The sequence below is a fragment of the Podarcis bocagei genome (genome assembly GCF_964188305.1).
Source record: "Podarcis bocagei genome assembly, chromosome: 11".
Taxonomy (NCBI): Eukaryota; Metazoa; Chordata; class Lepidosauria; order Squamata; family Lacertidae; genus Podarcis; species Podarcis bocagei.
In genome coordinates this window covers 30,210,965-30,233,576 of record NC_138136.1, presented here as the reverse complement: position 1 = coordinate 30,233,576, position 22,612 = coordinate 30,210,965, and the positions used below count along the sequence as shown (strand labels likewise).

General features: G+C 39.1%; 1 protein-coding gene and 1 long non-coding RNA gene across 5 annotated transcripts in view; one reads left to right on the top strand and one right to left on the bottom strand.

The window, feature by feature from the left end:
- ADGRV1 (adhesion G protein-coupled receptor V1) overlaps positions 1-22,612 on the top strand; it is a 246,448-nt gene that overhangs the window by 67,557 nt on the left and 156,279 nt on the right. For all 4 annotated transcript variants that reach the window (XM_081212310.1, XM_081212311.1, XM_081212312.1 and 1 more), the window contains 20 exons: positions 4,437-4,567; positions 5,585-5,684; positions 6,239-6,418; positions 6,934-7,097; positions 7,990-8,083; positions 9,898-9,976; positions 10,692-10,830; positions 11,512-11,653; positions 12,053-12,315; positions 12,825-13,000; positions 14,721-14,845; positions 15,101-15,267; positions 15,942-16,088; positions 16,491-16,598; positions 17,475-17,727; positions 18,317-18,439; positions 19,223-19,445; positions 20,291-20,495; positions 21,152-21,298; positions 21,763-22,018. In XM_081212310.1, the coding sequence (XP_081068436.1) occupies positions 4,437-4,567; positions 5,585-5,684; positions 6,239-6,418; positions 6,934-7,097; positions 7,990-8,083; positions 9,898-9,976; positions 10,692-10,830; positions 11,512-11,653; positions 12,053-12,315; positions 12,825-13,000; positions 14,721-14,845; positions 15,101-15,267; positions 15,942-16,088; positions 16,491-16,598; positions 17,475-17,727; positions 18,317-18,439; positions 19,223-19,445; positions 20,291-20,495; positions 21,152-21,298; positions 21,763-22,018 (3,222 nt within the window). The remainder of the gene's footprint in view (positions 1-4,436; positions 4,568-5,584; positions 5,685-6,238; positions 6,419-6,933; positions 7,098-7,989; positions 8,084-9,897; positions 9,977-10,691; positions 10,831-11,511; positions 11,654-12,052; positions 12,316-12,824; positions 13,001-14,720; positions 14,846-15,100; positions 15,268-15,941; positions 16,089-16,490; positions 16,599-17,474; positions 17,728-18,316; positions 18,440-19,222; positions 19,446-20,290; positions 20,496-21,151; positions 21,299-21,762; positions 22,019-22,612) is intronic.
- LOC308597000 overlaps positions 1-22,612 on the bottom strand; it is a 272,467-nt gene that overhangs the window by 109,187 nt on the left and 140,668 nt on the right. The gene's annotated exons all lie outside the window — the stretch shown is intronic.

The window sequence follows — 22,612 nt, the reverse complement described above, 5'->3', positions numbered from 1 at the left end:
AGGATCCATCAATGAGCACAAGGAATTAACACAAACTGTATGGTGACCTTCATGGACTCTGTTTGCCACCAACTATGTTTTCTTCACACACACACACACACACACACACACACACACACACACACACACTGTACTGTGGAGCTGAATAACTTTTTATTATAGAATTTAGAGACCGCAGTGAACATTTAGCTTTCAGGTTCTAAAGTTTAAGAGTACTTTAGCTTTATCCAGACACGTTCATTCAAAAAGAATAATCAGTAGATATTCAAAAAGTTCTGAAATGGCTAAACATTTCCTTTGGTGTCAAGCTTTCATTTTTATTAATTAGTGCTGGGGTCATCAACATGTTTCCATATTAGGAAAATCCAACACATTAAGGTGCTCCCTCCCTGAAACAGGCAGAACCTAACCTTATTACTCAACCAATCTGCCATCTTGGTTGCACTTACGGTTTCCTCAGTTCTTTCACCTATCTCAGAGACCTATCTTTCCACTGCTTCCAGCACTAACCTGTTATGATGAGCATCAACCCATGTTGATGAGGGAATGAAGGTCATCATCCCATCATCAAGTGATGACTTGATCCTCAGATTGTTTATCCTAAAGGAATTCAGCTGAAGCAGAGGGAGCTGTTCTCGAGAAATAGTTTTGAGGACTGCAGGCCATGATTTCAGAATTATGTAGATGACAGTTTTTAAAATAATAATAATAATAATCCCTTCCTTCACACTATCTTTCAAAAACATACTTCCTTTGTCCATTAGAATGAGGGAATTCTTAACATGTGCCCTTGTAATTCTGCATTGCACAATACTATTTCCAATGGTATCAATCTTTGATGTAATAAAAGCAGATAAAATGTCAACTCCTCAAATGATTGCACTGCACACCTAACTTGGCCATTTTTCTTACTCACCGGGTTGTACCTTAAGTAGAGCTGAGTAATGTGCCCCAAGATTTCCACTTATTCAGTGGGAACTTCCCTATCTCCCATTCTATTCTGTTATGGCATGTATGATCAAGTTGAGATTCCTGCATTACAAGGGGGTTGCACTCAGTAACCCTTGGGATCCCTTCCAACTCTGCAATTCTGTTATTCTCTCCTCCCCTTGCACCTACACAAATCTATTCTAGGGGTTTCCCCAACCCTCTGAAGCTGATTTGGGGGTGGTTTAGGGTATGTGTGCCAGGGGGGGGTTGAACAGTGGAAAGACCCATTGCACATGTGGAAATCTTTGCATGGGCAGGATGCATTAATTGGATACTGCTCGTTACCGTGGTCCAATACTGCCATCATTAAGGGACTGGAAGTAGCCTGTGGAGGCTTTGATTTTTATTATATTTCATGTATATGAAAACCCATGGACATGCTCATTGTCATGCAAACACCATCAGACACATTTAGGACTGTTCCTGACATTACATGTTTTAATTTCAGTCTTTAAAACACCTATGACTGGACAGTGCCCAATGTTGTTCATATTTGTAATGTCAGAAGGGCCGAATGTAAACATGAAATCTGATCTCAACCACTATCTGATGTAGTCTTCTTTTAGACAATTTGCCAGCTACACTCTGTATCATAATGTGTTTTATTACGAATGATATAAAATAGTGCTGTATAATGGTGTGTTGAACTATATTGAGTCTTATTTGTGCATTTTGCTATTGTGGACTTTTTAACACTTTTATTAATTTGCTTTTTGATATTGGTGCAAAATTCTCAAATAGGATAAAATGTATTTCAGTACAGTACAAAATATTATTGGGATGGGGTGGAGGCAGGGGGGATTATATTTTGTTTCTCCTCCAAAACTGCTACTCTGGGCAGAAAAGAAAAATTCAAACAGTTAGAATAAGACATGCATTGCATTTATGCAAATTGTATGTGGGCTTACTGCTGATATAACCTTAATTTTTGTATCTCTACAAATAGTTCCTAGAATTCCTAGTGCAGGTTCCCAAACACTTTTATAATTCTGCATAACATTAAACAAGGTGTTGCTTTGTGATGTGAATGGATAGTTTGAATGTTTTTTTTTAATAGTTATATTATTAATTTGGTGATAAATACATACAATCCATCTTTGATCATTCAAAATTAAAACAGTGACTGCATACTTAATATTATATTCTGGCAATATTGCAAATAACAACCATCTAATCTGAAAATTGTCCCTTTGTTACTTTCCTTCCAGTGCCCTACAGCACATGTTGTTTTATCACTTCCAGTTATGCAGTTATACATGAGATGTGTGTTTGGAAGTAATTATTGTAGTACAGTAATAACTTTTAGTAAAACAAAACAAAAATTTGTGGTCTACGTAGATTATGGAAATTGAGAAGGACAGTGAAACTAATTCCCCAACTATTGTGAAGATCCAGTTCAGCCTTCCCTCCCGCCCTTCAGTTTTGAAATCTGAAAGCTTTGCCAGCGATTAGCCTGTCTTTCTACTGAAGTAGAACAATCTTAAGTGCTGTTGGCCCACTCTGGCCAAAGTAGGACCGAGGAGAGAGCAGTTTTTGTTTTCCCTTCCACTAACATGAAGAAAGCTACTTATGCTTCCTCTGGTGTCATTTGGGGCCCCAAACAATGGGGATACAAGGAGACATTGGACCTGGCAGTTCTTAGACCACTGAATGCTTTTGCATCCCCCAGTTTCACACCTACTGCCCTCATGAACACTGCCTGGAGTACATCTATGCCTCCTGGGCTTTCTGTGAGCATACTTGGAGCCTTTGTGCTAGGCATGATTCCCCCACAGTGAAGCTCCTTTCCATCACCAGAGAGGCTTTTCCATTCCTTCTTATACCCCCTCAGTCATATCTTCAGTAAGGGTGAGAACTGCTGTCTTGGAAGCTTACTTTTAAAAAGAACAACTAAGTTTGGATTCTCAGTTTGCTCTATCATAGTACCCCATGTGTTTTCACAGTGAGGGTAAGGAATAGCCATATATATACAACCTGGTTATAATTGTGAGTTAAATTTTAAAAGACGAATATTGTCCCCTCCACCTTTATTTGCAACGAAAACAGAATTTAAGAGTTTCAGGAAAAAACACATATTCAATAATATAAAAATAGTTCATAACAATTACACTTGCACAATAGGATGCTCTATGTATCTAATGTGTTAAAATAAATGTTCTCTACTATATTTACATTTTCCTTCCTTTGACCCATGCAATACTGTATGTACTGGCAAACTGAAACTTTGCTCACCTGAAAAAATGCAGTAGTAATACATAGGCAGCATAATTGTGACAGGGCCATAGGTTTTCTGCAAGTCAAAACCATTATTTATTTTTTAAATTAAAATGTAAATTTTGCATATTAACTTTTTGGGCACACTGCAGTGTATACAGTTCTTGGTTTATTTATTCACATTGGTTATACTTGTTTGATTATTTCAACATAAATGCTAATTCTTTACGATATCAGAAGAGGGGGAAAAATATTTTACGCAACATTAACCCATGTTGTCCTATTAGCAAAACTGTACTCCATCAAAACCATTGTCATGGCTGTGCAGAAAACTTGTGTTCCTGGCATATACTTCAAGTCTTATATGTATTACATGTACATTAGATGTGTATGCATTACATCTATACTTATATTCACATACTAAAGTATGAATGAGCAATATCTATGCACATGATATGTCAAACACAGGTAACGATTAACTTTTTGTGAACTCTTCCCTCTGAAATCAAAGAAAATTGTAACACTGATGTTATCATGTAAGTTTTAACTGAAATAAATGGAATCTACAGGTAATTACAAGCATTTTTCTGCATGCATTGTGTAACATTCCACTACAGTGCAATGTTACATTATATGTATCTTTCTTGTAAAAACTAAGTAATCACATGAGACAGCTAGTACATACAGCATTTATTTTTTCTTTTAGTTGACAGGAGTTTATTTTTCTCCCTCTTGCTGTTTTTTTTTTTTTGCATGTTCTGTTGGTAATTTGCTTTCAGTTGTGTTTATACTTAAATTCTTTGCATGAATTTTATATATTTCCCTGCTGCTTTCTAAAGACAGATTTTCATGAGTCAGCATTCCAACAAATATGGGTCTTTTTTCACTAAACTAATTCATTAATAGGGTGTCTAAAGCAAGGCTTTCTATATATACCTGATATTTTGTTTTTTTAAGGATGTTACTGTGATTATTTCATTTACAGTTTGCATGCTTCAGGGTCTTTTAAGAGCAATTCACTCAGTGGAAACAACTCACCCAAAACTTCTCATGCACATTTGCCATTATAATGACTTGGTTATAATGACTGCTTAAGAGCACCTGGGTATACTTGGAAAACTTCTGTTCGCTGCAATGGGGACTGTACAGGAGAAGTTCCGGGTGGGTTATACACAAAATTTGCATCTCTTTCCTTGTGGTTACTATTGTGTTCTGCTTTCTTTAATTCCTAGGAGAGTTGCTGTCGTTTCATGTCCTAAGGACTGCCCCAGGAGCAGGGAATGTCACTGTTGATTGGAAAATTGTTGGGCCCCACTTGGAACATAATTTTGAAAATGTTTCTGGCATGCTCTTTTTTTTGGAGGTAACTACAAAATGAATACATAAGGAGGAAGTATGAATGGCTGCAATTAAGCACAGCAGATTTCTTTCCTTATCAAATTGCCTACTTTACTGTCTTAGAAATCCAGTGCAAAGCTCTTTATCAGGGTAGGGATTGAGTGGTTTGGATGCCAACCTGTTTCATCCCATCCAGCAGAATATCATAGAACTTCTATTGCCACATTGGCCTTGTCCCGAGAATAAATTGTAAGAAAGGAATTTCTGCCTTTGTCCAGAGTCAAGTTCTATTTCCATTGAATGACGTTCACTAGGGTTGGAGAGCCTATGGTTGCATGTGGATGGGAGCCCAGAGAGAGAAGAAGGAGGGGCAGAGAACTGAAATGGATGGGGTAAAGAAAGGAGGAGAGGGAGAAAGCCTTCTGTAAGCAGTCAGTTTAGAGCAGGGGTAGGCAACCTAAGGCCCGTGGGCCGGATGTGGCCCAATCACCTTCTAAATCTGGCCTGCGGACGGTCTGAGAATCAGCTTGTTTTCACATGAGTAGAATGTGTCCTTTTATTTAAAATGCATCTCTGGGTTATTTGTGGGGCATAGGAATTCATTCATCCCCCCCCCCAATATAGTCTGGCCCACCACATGGTCTGAGGGACGGTGGACTGGCCCATGACTGAAAAAGGTTGCTGACCCCTGGTTTAAAGCCCTTGTAAAAGTGATCTCTCCCTCTCCAAGTAGGAAGTCTGCTGGCAGAAAGGGAGAAAGAGAAAATGGAGTTGCTCCACCCTACTGTTAGGTCTGGCTGCTTCCAGCAGCAGTACGTGTGCCTGACAGATTATCCCCAAGGGTTTGTGGCCCTTGAAAGTAAAAAAAAGTTCCCACTTGGGTTTTGCAAGATGCTGAGGTATCAGTTCTGGCTTGTGGTAAAACAGCTACAGGAGCTATGGGGCTGTGGTCTTCTGTAACGGAACTGAAGATGTCTTAACTGTTTATGGTACTCAGTTGTCCATTGCATAGTGGTTCACTGGTTTCTCCCTTAAATAACAGGGATCACTGAATGCAACATTTTACGTTCACTTGTTGGATGACCATATTCCTGAAGAAAAAGAAGAATATCAAGTGATTCTGTACAACGTTAGAACTCAAGGTAACATCAGGTCACAATGGAGAAACAGCAAATTAGGGCTCATCTGCACATGCATGCTTATTACTTGAGCACTCAGCATTTTGTGGTTTACATGTATTAACAGATTCAGCAGAATGTATTAAGTGATTCAGATGAAAAGCATTGTGTCTGAAGTGATGTGAGGTGCTAGTGATGTTTTGTCTGTAGTGCTTGATCTGTGATGTCACAAAGGCAAGTGATCACATCATACTACAGTGATCAGGTGAGGGATATGTCTTTGTGAACATTGATGCCAGTTGTCCGGAAACTGCAGAGCAGCAGGGAAGTACATTGGCCTCTGGCCTTAGGACTGCTAGGAGGCTGCAAACTCTGACTCCCAGGTAGAATAGCCTGCTTTGACCTTCCCTGCCAGCCCTAAGAACTTTGACTTTAAGAGATAGTGCTTGAGTTAAATTACAGAGTTTGCAGAATCTTCAAGAAACAACTAAACTGGTCTTTGGGCTATTTAAACAACAACAACAAAATACCATGGGTGACAGTTCTGATTAACATAGTCTATTGATTTTGTTTTTCAGGGGTTGCTTCTTTTGGAGCTGCTATCTTGGATAGCCAAGGCTATGAAGCAGTTTTGACAGTAGAGGCGAGTGATGAACCACATGGAGTTCTGAGTTTTGCTCCTTCATCTAGAGTTGTTTTGGTACAAGAGGGAAATAAAACCATTCAGCTTTTCATTAACAGAGAATTTGGATCTCTAGGTTGGTATGTGGAGTGGGTTGGATTCTAAATTTTATGTATTTAATAATGTTTGCATGTGTGTGTGTACCCACACATACACACACACCTTTCTACTAGCTCAGATGGGGAACCTCCGGCCCATGGGAAGAGCGGGTAGGGGAAAGAGATTGTGTGAGTGGGTGACTGACTATTTTTGCTCTGGCTATATTGCTGCCTGCTTTAGCCCCATCCACAGCTGGCAGATTATTTCTAAGGGCACCACCACCGACAAAATGTGATAGAATATTGTATCAGGGTGGAGATGGAATTGGAATATCTGGAAAGAAAACATGTCTGAAATACTGAACAGGAGCAGATTCTAGTTGTTGAGTGTAAATTACTGTTTTTTCATAAATTTCTCACATATGTAAGTCATTTTACATACCTCTCACTTCCACAAGAATATATGGAATTGACAAGAGTTATTTATGTCTCTTCATGTTTCAACTCCCTTGATTAGAATTATTGCTGAACTCTTTTCTTGCATGCTCACTAGGTGTTATCAATCTCACCTATGCAACAGTTCCAGGATTTCTTGGCATAAGGAATCAAACCGACGTGATTTTGGCTGAACCAGGAGTTGATTACATACCTGTATCGGGGTCACTTCTTTTAGGAGAAGGTGAAACATTGGCTACCATAAATGTTACTATTCTAGAGGTAAATAGTAATTCCATTCAACAACAAAAAATGATTCTGATGGATGCAGGATTTAGGCCATAATACTTTGAATATAACAGAGTCATATTTATGCTATATTTTATTGCTGTATGGAGTTAATTGTAGATGCAACCACCCACCCATGGTTGATAAGTCGTAGGGAACAGTTACAAACAGAAATATGAGATGCATACAAGTGAGATCAACTCATTTATTTGGCTGCTGTCACAACTAGTGTGATGTGATAATGGATCACTACACATTTTTCATTTTCAATCTCTTGGCTACACTATGCAGTAAATCTTCATTGACAGAACCAGCTCTTGTCACTGTTACAGTGGACACTCAGGTTGTGAACATGATCCGTGCAGGAGGCACGTTCACAACCCGCAGCGTTCGCAACCGCAGCACCGCGTCTGTGCACACGTGGGTCACAATTTGGCACTTCTGCGCATGTGCGAGCACCGAAACCCAGAAGTAACCTGATCCGGTACTTCCGGATTCAGCATGGTGCACAACCCAAAAACATGTAACCTGAAGCGTCTGTAACCCGAGGTATGACTGTAAATCATTTTAAATTACATCATATATTATTTTACATACGTTATATGAAGACCCACCTGAGGGCAGGTAATTAATTATCTTTTGGGAGAGAAGACTCAAACGACCTTGTGTAATAAATGTTCTAAGGCAGGGGTAGGAGCATAAGGAATGAATGTCTCATACCTTGCTCCTCTCAGTTTTGGCTCTGGCCCCACCTACCACTGGCATTTGACCCCCTGAAGGTTCCCTACCCCTGTTTTAGGATGTTAAAGAGGGCCTTCTTTGATTATTCTTGAAATGCATGTTAAAATACAATAGCATGAGCATTTATTGTATTTCTGTTTTTCAGGATGATGTACCAGAGTTACAAGAATTCTTTCTGGTTAATCTTACATCCGTGGAACTTATCATGCATCCTTCGACATCTTTCCCTCCCAGACTTGGTATACATTTCACATCTTTGCATTAGTGCCACAGTATATATCAAGTAATATACGCAGTGTGTGACTTGGATATATTTTCTTGCACTAACTTTTATAAATATGAAAGCTTTCAAAATACAAACTGTATTTGCATTTAAATACAGGTATGGCTTGGTAGGGTTCTTGGTAGAGAAGTGCAGAAGTGGCTCATCGGTTGGGGTGGAATACCTATGTTAGGTTCTTGGCAGGCAGGTCACTGTTGCTTACTGAGATGGCATGTGGCAAAGGCTTGGCTGTCAGTATTGTGCAAATGCACCAGCAGGAGCCCCGGAGTGTGTGTCCACTGCACCAACCTCCCTGCCACTTTGCCCTTCCCCCTCCCACCTGACCAGCCTCTTCTGGGAAAGTGTTAGCAATGTACTCAAATTCCCATCTATGTTGTGATAGTAAGGCCAAACTGTTTTGTGAAAAATGCAGACTGCCCATTCTCCATAATTTCCTCTCACCAAAGTGCCTTCTTTGGAGCTCTTAAGTGTATATGCCACAAGGCCTGAGAACTATAGACCTGTGCCACACACTCTGTCATTTGAGTTGTGTTCCCCCTTTGTGGTTGGGTGTTGGGTTGCATGATACCATATGCTCTGACATGATATGGAGTGGCTGTCATTGAGTTTTCTCCATCAGATCTGGGACTGGTGTAAAGTTCTGTTGTTGACACAGGTGGTGTGATCTGGAGGAGTATAGGATATGATGTAAATTTGCTAATTTTGGCCATTGCACCCACTACTTTTGCTGACAGTTATTGCTCTACCCTAGGAGTGTTCTGTTGGCATATAAGTAGGGTGGGGGTTTCAGAGATGTAGCTGATATGTAGCTCTGATATTTCAGAGATGTAGCTGATGGGAGCCAGTGTGGTGTAGTGGTTAAGAGCGGTAGTCTTGCAATCTGGGGAAACGGGTTCGTGTCTCCGCTCCTCCACATGCAGCTGCTGGGTGACCTTGGGCCAGTCACACTTCTCTGAAGTCTCTCAGCCCCACTCACCTCACAGAGTCTTTGTTGTGGGGGAGGAAGGGAAAGGAGAATGTTAGCTGCTTTGAGACTCCTTTGGGTAATGATAAAGTGGGATATCAAATCCAATATGCGGTGGCATATCTGCTGTTCCATTGGTGCAGTTGGGCTTCCTCTAAATCAGTGTTTCTCAAACTTGGGTCCCCAGCTGTTGTTGGACTACAACTCCCATCATCCCTGACCATTGGTCTGCTAGCTAGGGATGATGGAAGTTGTAGTTCAACAACAGCTGGGGACCCAAGTTTGAGAAACACCACTCTAAATCCTCAATCCCTCTGTCTAGCATTGCATCCTTAGTCCCTTTCAGCAAGTTACTGTCTTGGGCATGGACTGAGTCTGTACTTTCAGTACTCCTGACGCTTCTGGCTGTTTCCACTATACCTCTAATATTTTATGTTTGACCTCCTTTATTTGCATGTCTATAGACTTGACTGGGTTAATTCATTACAAACTTAAAGGTAAATAGAAAAAGATATTGTAGTTCACTTGAGATGTGTATTCTAGAGGTAGTGTAGAAAATATTTAGACTTGTGGTATAATTAGATGTCTCTGTTCTATTGCCTTCATTCAGTAAAGACAATGCATCTGCATTCAGAACTAATCAACCCCCATGCTTTGTGGATAGATGTTGTTTATTGACTTTGGTAACTCATAAATATACAAATATAGTAATAAATATCCACTGTTCTCGAAACATTTGTGCATCCACCAGAAATCTGAACAATGCTTAAAATGTTATGTGCTACTAAAACCTATTTTATCTTTAGATGTAGATGGTTTAGCAGCACAGGTTGTTATTGATGCAAATGATGGAGCAAGAGGAGTAGTTGGCTGGCAAAACACAAAGTAAGTCTCATCTTCAGCTTATGTTTGTTTTCAGTTGTTTGAGCACTGAACTGTTTCCTCTGGTGTTACACAGTTGATAGTTTTGAGCAGTCAAAGGCCAGATGAATTCCAGATAAAAGCTGTGATCCAACGGATCGGATACTCCAGAGTATCCTGATTTATCTAAGAGTTTTCCCTTAGAATTTGCTTCCTCCAACTCCTCAAATGCTTATAGTCCCCTAAGTTCAAATAGCAGGTTAGGCCCTTTGGAGTTCCTATAGCTATATGTGGGAGCCACTGTGTTATGCCTGGGAGATCTTGGTTGAAATCCTCACTCAGGCACTAACTTTTCTGACTGATGTTGGAGTGTGTGTGTGTATCTATCTATCTAGTGATTGGACCTGGGACATTCTGCTTGCAAAGTGATTACTGTACCCCTGAGCTGTTGCCCTTCTCCAAGTATATTAGTGCCCATAACTAAAGTATTTTTGCAGCAAGCTTCTCAGCTGATCCCTATTTTACCAGCATATCAGTTGTTGTCTATAAAGTTAGGGTTGTCATATTCCCAAAAGTGAAAATCCTGACACAGTTGCTGAGCTGCCTGATTCCCAGATGTGTCTGGGGAAACCCGGACGTATGGCAGCCCTAATAAAGTATATGAATATTGCCAACGAAATCATAAACTTGTTGTCAATACATATAATTGGGAAGGGCTGTACTTCTTTTCCCCCAACAGTTTTGAAATAAGTGAACTAAATGGAAGTTTGACATTAGTGGCATTCCGGGACCGAGGATCTTATGGTAAAGTGTCCTTGTTCTTGTATGCTCAGAATCTGGAAGCACATCAAGGGCTGGATTTTAATTTTTCCTCACAGGTAAGAACTAACCTTAATACAAAATACTTTTCACCATTGTACCAGCCAGCTAATTTGTTTCAGCTGTGAAATATAATCAGACAACATGCCTAGTTAGAATTTTTAAATTCTAGGGCTGGAAGGAGAAGAAAGGAGAACCGAGATTGCTTTCTAGAAGGGAAAGGAAGCACAAACATCTTGACAGGTTAATAATAATAATAATAAATCACATATGGAACCTTTTTCGTATGGTGAGCACATATAGTATGAACATAAGAGAGGAGAGGGATCAAGCCCACTTGCAACCTCTGGGCATTCACCCAAAGGTCAGAACAGATCTATTCATGTATGCTCAATGCACCATATGATCAGGAACCATGAGAAAGGCAGGTTTCACAGCTGCCTGGAGAGAGCTTGTAAGTGTATATATTATATATAGACATGTAGGTTCAGTTCTGACCTTCAGATAAGTACTTGGAAGTGAGGATGAGAGGCAGATAGGATCACATTCCTGAGCTCCACATGTGCCTTGAATACTCATTTGTCATTTGAAATGGATTTATAATGTCTTTAATACTTACCATCACTGGTTTGGAAAAGTCACCTAAGATTTGCATCTTTCTTCCTATATTTATTGAATTTTTATGAAGTATTGAATTTTGAAATGTTCTAAAATACCGTGTCATTGTGTTTTGTTGCTAGACACTTTCTTTTGCTGATGGAGAAAGGTATAAATATGTTGATGTTATGATTTTTGATGATGAGATTCCTGAAGGGGATGAGAGATTCCAGCTTATTTTGACAAACCCATCCCTTGGGTTAGAGTTAGGCAAAAACACAACAGGTAACATTAACTAATCTTAAAACTAGTTCTGTATGTTGTGATTACAGAATTACATTGTACAAACCATAGTTAGCCCCAGTGGATAATTATGTGTTTTTCCTCAAGACTGTTAAATTCCAACAAGAGAATTAGCCAGCTACCAACACTGTTTAATATTTGTGTGACAAGAAAATCAGCAGCAAACAATCTGTGGTATTGTTTTGCAATTAGGTGAAGAAATAGTAACATCACATGTTAAATGTTGTACAAAGGAAAACACATACTTAATAGTTGATTTTAAGATCCAGCATTATTTTGGGGTTTTATAGCAACACATTTGCATTTTTGCTCCTGTATGTATAATATGGGTAAGATTATCCTAGATGGATTTTAATAATTGCATTCATTTTCTGTTCAAAGCCACTGTTACCATCCTTGCCAATGATGATGGCCATGGAGTTTTGTCCTTCAACAACAGTGAACATTTCTTTCTAAGGGAACCATCAGCACTATATTTAATGGAAAGTGTTGCAGTACTAACCATTATCAGGGAGCCTCCTCAGGGAATCTTTGGAACTGTGACTGTCCAGTATCTTGTGAGAGAGATAAATTCTTCTGAAGCATCTATAGATTTGACTCCATCACAAGGCTATGTTGTTCTAGAAGAGGGAGTCAGATTCAAGGTAATATGCAGGTAGTTATTACAAAATGGAAGAAATGTTACTTGGTTTCATATAGGGATGAGGAAGAAATTCCTATTTTAATGAGAACCTATACTTATTGTTTTATGTACCAATATACAAAACAAAACTTTGCTTTCCTTCAAAATTCACACACCTCCAAATTTTACGATGCAATTTTCCAACCCGAAGATGTGTTATAATAAACTGTATATTAGGGGAAAGTACAGAGTAAAATGCTTAGATTAGCAAAAAGTATGTACAAAAACACACTATATGTGAGAATTTGCATGGTGGATCATTCAAAAACAGGTTTTTCTATTTTTATATGAAAATGTGATTTCATTGTCTGAAATGTTACAGTCCAGAATTCCGCCATTTTATTATGTGTAACATGTAGAACAGTTCCAATATAATATAGTGAAGTTGGCATCTATCTACTTTCTGTTTCAAAAATTCATTGTCATTGTCTATGCAATAATTTCACTTCATACATTTGTTTTCTCTTACAGACTTTGCATATAACTGCCATACTAGATACTGAACCAGAAATGGATGAACATTTTGTTGTTACCTTGTTCAGTCCAACAGGTGGAGCCAGACTGGGCACAAGAGTAGAAACTTTTATCACAGTGTTGCAGAATCAAGCCCCATTGGGACTTTTCAGTATCTTCCCAGTTTCAAATAGGTATACCATCACAGTAAATGCCACTGTTTGTTTGTTTGTGGATAGGATATTGTCCTGCATTTTATGTTGGTTCAATTATTCATTTTTAAAAATTTATGTTAAAATACTTATAAATGTAGATGCTTATAAATCCTTAAGTCAATCATATCTAAGATATGTCATTAAATACACAACTATAAGCACTGATATCATTACATATTTTCATTTTCATAACTCAATTAACTGTTGTCAGCTCTTAACAAAAACAACTGTGTTCTGTTTATTACCTCCTAATCCATAAATTTCACTCACTTTAGACAATCGTGCTAGCTGCCATACCTTGATAATCCATTCTTTAATAGTAGATGTCTTCGGATTCTACCAGTGTTTTGCATCTCACTTTTTTTTGTAGATGTCCATGAATCTGTTTACTAATGAACAATTCTATTTTCATAAAAATACCTTAGCAGACCCAAAGTAAGATGATGGGAGTCATGACACTTCATAGTTTGTCATTTTATTAACTGCATTTACAGGGTGGGATCCAGAATATCCCTTGCATGAACAGACATGCTCCTTCCATTTGAGGAAAACAATGAAATCTAGAGGAAGCTCCGACAGGAGGAAAGGGGAAAGGGGATTTTTTTTGCTGATTCCCAGCCTGTACCACCTCCCATAGCTTTCCTTGTGGCACAAGGGAAAGAGGAATCAGAAAAAATGGTCCCCTCCTTCTCCATCACAAACATTACATGAGCAGAGCTGCTCATGGGACCTTCAAATCTGAGTCGCAATTCCCACACCACACAGGACAGTTTGCACAGCAGGGTATATCTACTACATATGTAAACATATGTGTTAATTATCTTATTTGGGGTGAAATAAATAATATAAAACAGGGACGCGGGTGGCGCTGTGGGTAAAACCTCAGTGCCTAGGGCTTGCCGATCGCATGGTCGGCAGTTCAAATCCCTGCGGCGGGGTGAGCTCCCATTATTCGGTCCCAGCTCCTGCCCACCCTCTTAAGCACCCTTAAGTGCAAGTGGAGAAATAGGTACCGCTTCATAGCGGGAAGGTAAACGGCATTTCCATGTGCTGTGCTGGTGCTGGCTCGCCAGAGAAGCTTCATCACGCTGGCCACGTGACCCGGAAGTGTCTCCGGACAGCGCTGGCCCCCGGCCTCTTAAGTGAGATGGGCGCACAACCCTAGAGTTGGACACGACTGGCCCGTACAGGCAGGGGTACCTTTAAATCATATAAAACCTTATAGTGATTTTCTTTCATGTTAGTGCAAATGAATTTTGTCATCCCTATTGTAAGTACAGTGGAACTTCAATTGTCGAACGTAATCTGTTCCGGAAGACCATTCGACTTCCGAAACGCGTTCAACAACCGAGGCGCAAAGGACTCTCAGCAATGAGAAAATGGAAAAACACACAGGGGAAGCCGTTCAACTTCCAAGGTGCATTCGAAAATGGAAGCAATTGCTTCCAGGTTTTCAGTGTTTGGGTTCCGAAACGTTCGGCTTCTGAGACGCTCAAAAACCGAGGTTCCACTGTATTATTTTCCAGTCAGATTCCATAACTGCTGGACTTAGTGGGTCTTTTCACACTTAATGTACCCAATCCCATGGTTTGGAGGATGGAACAGGTCTCAGATCCTAGTTTCGTGAAGGCCCTCCATACCCTAGTCTTATGAAGGACATTAATTTCTTTACTTTAGTAATGGTCTCCATAACTTTTAGGACAAATTCTCTCATAATTGAAGAAGGCAACACTACAGTCTACTTGAAAATATCCCGGAGCAATGGGATGAACACATCAGTGAGTGTGGAATGGGAAACACAGTCGGATTCTGCATTTGGGATAAGTAAGTCAATTCATGAGTAGGTTTTTTAAAATCAAATATTACAAATTGGCCTAATAAAACAAGGAGAACTAAGTTGTACCCAGGAGCTGACTTGACCAATGTCACTGGCTGTAAATCTATCACTATTTTCTCTGCTGCACACTTTTTCTGCTTTTGCGTTTGAGATGAGGCCCTCATTTCTATAATATGGGGTTCTCTTTCTTTTCCCCCTGCCAATACACACAGTAATTGGTGCATATTTTCTTCTTGTTGCAGAAGGTGGATTAAGCGTGTTGTCCATTTTACAAAGTTTTGCAGAAGAACCAATATCCAGCTGGTGCTTCATTGCAGCAGGGGACTCTCTCTATGGCATATTGTTGCGGACGTACCCAGCTGTAAATTCTTCAATATTCCAGTGGCGGGGAGTTTTCGTTCCTGTTGAGGTATATACACTGTTAGAAAACAAAGTGTTCCCATGTGAAAATAAAATGGAAAGAACAGCACTCAGGAATAATCCGGATTAATATTAGCACTGTTTCAGGATATACAAAATATTGCAAGAACAGTAAGAGGGAGCCAGTGTCCAACAACATCTGGTAGGCCACAGGCTTCTCAAACCTGGATCTCTACGGGCTTGAAGTGTTGCCAGTTGGTGGGGCAGGGCAGGCAGGGCAGAGCTGCTCACCTGCTTTCTCAACATCAAGCACCACCGCTGGTTCCTTAGAAGCTAAGGCACAAGGCACGGAGAGCTCAGTGGCAGGAATGTTGGATTGACTCCGCCAGTGCACCTGCACTGTGCTTAGCTCTCTGCACCTTGTACCCCTCCCTCTCAGCAACTGGCAGTAATGCTCAGTGTTGGAAAAGCAGGTGAGCAACTCTGCCCTGCCTCACCAACCGTTACTGCATGCTGTTTGACAGCTGTGAAAACAGAATGATGATCTAGATGGACCTTTGACCTGATCCAACATTCTCTTCTTACGTACAGAGAATCTCCTTTGGAACCTGCCTTCATCTCACCTTAATATAACATTAAATAAATGTTTTTGTTTTAAAACAATTGTTTGTGCATGGTACTAAAAGTGCTTAAGTCATTGACTCCATGATTCTTTCCCCTTAGGATTTTAGTATTGCGAATCCTCATCAATGCATGGCATTTCAAATCAATGGTGCTTCCTACCTAATAATTACTCATGGTGGAATGAAACAAGGTAGACCTTCTAACAGCACTGTGTACTCCTTCATCCCTGGATTCCAGATGCTACAGGTAACATTTTTAGCTCATCCAAAAGTCTTCTAAACCCAATATACTTACATAGATTTGGTAGAGTGCATTCACTTTCAGCATGCTTTCTTGTGATAGTTGCCATATAGTTGGAAGGGGGTCCAAACTGGGCTGGAGTAAGGGGAATTCCCCCCTTGTTTCCCAAATTTAAATCAAGCTCCAAGCAGCAATTAGGCATGATGGAGGAAATGACAGCTACCTATTTTGTATTTGTTTCCCATCCCCTCTTCAGTGGCAGACCTGGGTTTTTAAAATTTCATTGGGGCCCTGCACGCCCGCCTCTTGCCTACTGTTCTTCTCCATTCGCTACATTATAGTACAATATTAAATAAATTACACGCATGTCTATGCCCTAAATTTGATAAATCTTTTTTCTCCTTGCAGATCCAGACCATCTTTGTGCCGGATAGCAGTGATATAAAGTTTTTCAGTTTGGACCAAAACCACTACTTGGTTATTGCAAGTTGTATGCCTGAATCCAATTCTCTCCAGGTTGAAAGATCTTCCCTATTCTTCCTGTGTAATGTGTGCTTGTTCTTTAGACTGTTGAGATTAACATATTCAGAACTTTTGCAGCATTCTGAATGGTTTAAGCTTCTGAGTAGAATTAATGCACCAAATTCAATTTGATGTAATTGAAGTAAGAAGACGGGGGTAATTTCTGTCGTTCAATAATTTGTAAATTGACTGCAGATGCTTACTATATATTTTCATAAACAAGATTTCTAAAGCACACCAATAAATATAGCTAGAATAAATATAGCTAGAATAAGCTATATTATTCTGGAGTTGTCAGAGGTGCTTCTTTGCTTACTGACTAAACCGCTTGTTCTGGTATAGACAAATAATAAGTTACAGATTTGGGCTATATTGGACTTACATGTACCCTATCATAGCTTTCTGTTTGTAAGTACTGCATTTGTTTCTGATACTTTCATGAATGCTTCAGTTGATCAGTCAACCTCAAGCTCATTTTGAGGGTGTGACTTACAGGAGGCATATCCCAATTTTTCATATCCCAAATAAACACCATGCCAGTATTTCATATGTTTATTACATTTATATCTCAATGTGGAATACATGCTTTACCTTGTCCCCTTTTTATCCTCACAACAATGATTCTGTGGGGAATGCTAAGTTGAGAGTGAGTGAGTAAGTGGACCAAGTTCACCCAGTGTACTTCATGGCTAAATGAAGATTATGAACCCTGATCTCCCAGGTCCTAGTCCAACACTCTAACCACTACACCACACTGGCTCTTAATGACTGAATGTTGGGCTTAATGACATTTTAACATGACTTCTGATTTCTTTGTGTATAGTCTTAGCTGTAACAAGAGGTGTTTTCTTCTCCCCTCATTTTCCACAGATTTTCCTCTGGGATAATGGCATCTTTAGATTCCATCATCAGCTCTCGGTGAATGGAGTTCTAAGCGTGGATCTTTTCTCAAGGGGAGGCACTGCATATCTAGTTGTGGCTCCATCAAACACCTCACATGCTCCTCTTTTATACCAGTGGTCAGATAACAAATTTAGAAAGCTTCATGAACTGCCAATCAATGACGTAACAAGAGTCAAAGCCTTCATTTCTGGATCTGACATCTACCTAATTTTTGCAAAAGGTATTCATACCAACAAGAGCTGTTTGACAGAAATACATTAAGATTCAGCTGTTACTATGGAAATAGAAACATGAAATGGGAACGGAAATTACTTCTTTATGACTCTTATCAAGAAAATGTTTCTGTGGCCTCTTTATTATATAAAAATCTTGTCCTTGCCAATGTAAGGTACACTTATGATATTGAATAATAAAAAATGGTAATAGTAATATTATTATTTTTTCTTCTATCTTGTTGTTCTTTCAAAAGGAACTCAGGATGGCTAGCAATGATCAAATGTGCAGCATATACTTTTTCAAGAAGCACATCAGAAGCTAGTAATTTGCAATTATTTTGATTTCTACATTTTATTTGATTCTTAAATTTTAAAAATATCTTTCTCGAATACTTTCACTTAGGTAGAAATAAAATCCCAAAAGTTGGTCCCATCTGTGGTTCTAGTTATATCATCCTATTGCTTTTCCTGAGATACATAAAATAAATAAATATTTTCAGGTACTACGGTGCTAGTCACTATGCAAAATATTACCTGATAATCTGGCTAAAATATTTGCATGCAAGCTTATGCTCTTCCTCTTATTCTCCACAGGGCCCAACAATACATGTGAAGTTTTTGTGTGGGAGACAGGACAACCTTCATTCAGGCATTTTCAGACCCTTTTTATAAAAGCTGTAAATGAAATCCATACTTTTGTCCCACCCTCAGGTGTAGGTATGTGGGTTTTTGGGTTGGTGTGGGGAGAAGGTCCTCTTACAGCTGGCTTCTACAAAATGCTTTCCCAACACTTTGTATCATCTCCTTGTTGGAAAAAGCATGTACATGGCAACATCATGTATAAATAGCACAAATATTCCTTTTTGCTTCACATGCATCCCGAGAGATGTTGCAGTTGGCCATGGTTTCTCAGTGTACATATGCAGGAAAATGATTGGGACACATTTATTCTGGTGTCAAAAGGTGTTTGAAGGTCTGAATCTAGAGCATGATACTTAAGGCGTTGTTTTGTTGCTGATATTGCCGTATTTTCTCTGTATGGCATACTAGCTCTGTGTAGTACCATGGAGTTGCATGAACATGAAAATGGAACTAATATACTGAAGGATATTGATGTCAGGTTTAGAAGAAACAAATAAATTAATGCAGGAAACAATCTTCCTATGAAATCAAAATGAAATGTCAATATTAGACAGAAAAATAAAAAGAGTTGATGAGACAGAAGTAATGCTAATTGCTAAAGCAATTTTATCCAAGCAGAGCAAGCATTTCATTATAGTTGAAAACCATTCTTTTCTAAACTTTATTTTTCGTATTCTAAAAAATAAGTTGAAAACTTTACTTGAAGTAAAAATATAAAGAGGAATTAAATGTTAAGCAAATGCTTAGATGTAACAAACATTGAAAGCAAACTAACCAACTAGCTCTTCTTCTTTTTCAACATAAATATTTTAAATTTGTCCCTCTAAAGTTCTTTCCTTTTTCTGTTTCTTGATGCAGGCCACTTGCTCTTTGCTAGCAAGGATAAATCAGCTCTGTATTCTTGGAACTCAGAAAAAAATCAGTTCTCTCCATTGCTGGAAGCCCCTTCTGCCAATCATTTCACCACTGTCTGTGTAGTGTCTCTTAATTCCAACAAAAGTCTAATTGTCTTGTCTGCAGAATCCTACTCCTATGTTTATGAGCTGACTGCAGTCTCCAACCAATCAGATTTTATACCGAGGTAGGTTCCTGATTTTATCCATTGACTTACAAGCAGACGGAGTGAGTTTTTCCTGTCTAGTTTTAGTTGTAATGTCTAAAACAACTTTCATATCCACAATCTTCTTTCTCTTCCCATTGCTTTAACTTTATGGGACCCTTATATGATCCTATAATCTACACATCAGTTTTGACCCTTTGAATATCTAGTGAACATGCTATAGTCAGAAAGCTTTGTACAAATCAGTCACTGAGAATACTATCTGTGGAGCTATGTAGAAACCCAGGATAGAGTAGGCAGGGAAAGGGGAGTAAACAGACATGCTGTAATAGGAGCCAAAATAGTCACGATAGAAGCCTCATCTGCATTATACATTTAAAACAGTCTAATACCATTTTATACAGAAATGGTTCCCCCCAGTGAATCCTGGGGACTGCCATTTAATAAGGGGTTCTGAGAGCTGTTGGGAGGCCTCTGTCGCCCTCACCCTGGAGGCAAAAGTCTTTATTAATCTGATGTATTGCTCAATCTAGTCAAAAACACCTCCTCCGTCTTCTTGAGTTCAAAGGAGCTTAAAGTTAAGGTGTGTTCTACTCATAACCATCCCTACTACATGCTGGCTCAAAAGAGGAAGAAAATACAATATAAATTGTTTGCTTAATGTATCTATGAATAATATGTTTCTTGTAATGCTACATAAAATACAACAAATGGTAACTGAAAACTTAGGAGTCAAATTTATACCTTTTAATTATTATGGTCTGTGATACATTATTTTTGCATGACAAACCCTTTTTTTGCTATAGTTGTCTTGGATAACTAGTCTTTAATCATAATTATGCTCTCTATATGTGTTTTTATGCTAGTTCAGGTGAACTGATATTTGAACCTGGAGATCAAGAAGCTGTGATAGCAATCAATATCTTTGATGACACAATCCCAGAGGAAGAAGAATTTTTTCGAGTATGGCTGAAAAATCCAAAGGGTGGTGCAGAAATTGGTCCTAATGGTTATGTTACCATAATTATACCACCAAATGATGATGCCCATGGAGTTGTTGCTTTTGCCCAGGTTATTGAGTTATATTAGAATATATTTGCAATAGACCAATATCAGAGCAATGTGAATACTTATATCTATTATTCCGATGCATTATTATTATTTACACCTTCTTTATATGAATGAAAATAAGTATGTTAGATGTAAGGATACGTAAAATCATGTCTAAATAGTTCCCCCTTGCAAAATAGCCCACCATGTTATTCACTGTAACTTGGAGCTTTTTATCATGTAATTCGCTTAGCTTACAATGGAACAAATTATAATAATACATGAAATTAAATTTACTGCATTTGCACCTCTTAGATTAGGGTATATATGTGGATTCCATCTCCCTTAATTTTATCCACAGAACAAACCTCAAGAGAGAATAGCTTGCCCAATATCACCCAATGAGCTTCACTGCTAAGAGGGGCTCAGACCCAGGTCTCTAGTCCAAGTCCACCATTCTAGTTGCTGCTCTATGCTAGTTTCCTGAAACATATGAGAACTTGGACTATTTTAAAACATGAAGTTAATGTAAAACTCCTTATATATGGATTGGGAAATTAAATATGAAGAATCAAGTCCGTCCCTCCCCCCCCCCATGCTACTTAGCTGTAACCTTTTTATGCATTCCTGTTGAAGTTGCTCACATGCTTTTCTATTTCATTTGTACATTTTTTTAGAATTCTTTATTTAAACAAGTAGAAGAAATGGAAAAGGACACTTTGATCACCTTGAATGTTGAACGCTTAATAAGTACCTATGGGCGTGTTACAGTACAGTGGGAGGCCCATGGGAGCATTAATGATATATTTCCAACTTCAGGGGTGGTACGTATTTTGTCAAGCTGAATATTAGCTGCAGAAAATGTGTAAAGCTCTAACTACTAGTATACAAGTAATTAATTACTAAGTTGCATATGTAAGCACTAAAAATCATGTTTGCTGACAGATTAACAGGAGAAAAGGTTTTATTCTATTGACTTGTGATGTCATGGATGATGACTTGGTCATTTGAAATGCAGTTTGGTTTCCATTGTGAGCAAATGCAGTCATTATGAGCTCCTGAGGGGCATGAGACCATATGGGATATGAACAAACCAGCCTAAATCATGAACTACTTCTTGCATGAGCAAAAGTATAATCTGCAAGATGCCTAATTTAAGCCTATTCATTTCAATGGCTCTACTCTGAGTAAATCTTAGTTGAATTCAATCTACTGTTTCTGAATCAATGTTTTATCCTAGGCTACTTTTAAAACATTCTGTTAAATATTTCCTCCTCAAAATCTTTAGATTACATTTTCGGAAGGTCAAGCCTTGTCCACAATCACCTTAACAGTCCTCGCAGATGTCATTCCTGAAGTTGCAGAGACTGTGATTATAACTCTTACTCGTGTCAGCACTATGGGAGTTCTGGATCCCAAAAGAGGAGCCACCATCAATCCAAACAGAGCAAAAGCTGTACTTTCCATTTTGCCTAATGACATTCCTTACGGCACAGTAGGATGGCATACAGACTCTCTCTTTGTTAAAGTAGCAGAACCTGAAGGTGAGTCAATTCTGTGATCCTCCTGTGAAAAGCACATTTTCCTGTGATGGTAATTTGTTTTAACCGGTTTTAATATCAAAATTTAAATTGCTGTAACCCATCCTGGGACCTGCTGGTGATGGGCAGGTAATTAAAAATATTTCCAGATATCTTTATGAGAACAGTTCAGCTTTACAGAGCAGTCTTGATTGGGGGCAGGGAAGAAAGAAGTACACCCACCTATTGGCTTGTGCCAGCTGTTGCTTCCCTTGTCCTCACTACATCAGCCCTGAGGAGAGCCTGAGGACCCAAAGTTGCCATCAGCCTGCCCCTTCCTTGCCTCAGAAAGTTTGGGGACTTTCATCTGTGGGGAAAATGCTGGCCATAGCTTTCAGCTCACCTTGGTGCAGCCGAGGCTTCCACAGTGGTGGAGCCCACTATCTCCTGCAGATCTCCTGCAATGCTTTTGCAAAGTTTTTTGCAGATAAAGTCACTCAGATTCAGAAGGTGGTAGACTCCACCGTGGGAGCAGGGCCAGGGTGGGAGAGTGCTAGAGTTCTGTCTAGTCCTGTTACATGGGATCAATTCCAATCTGTTACCTCCGAGGATGTGGAC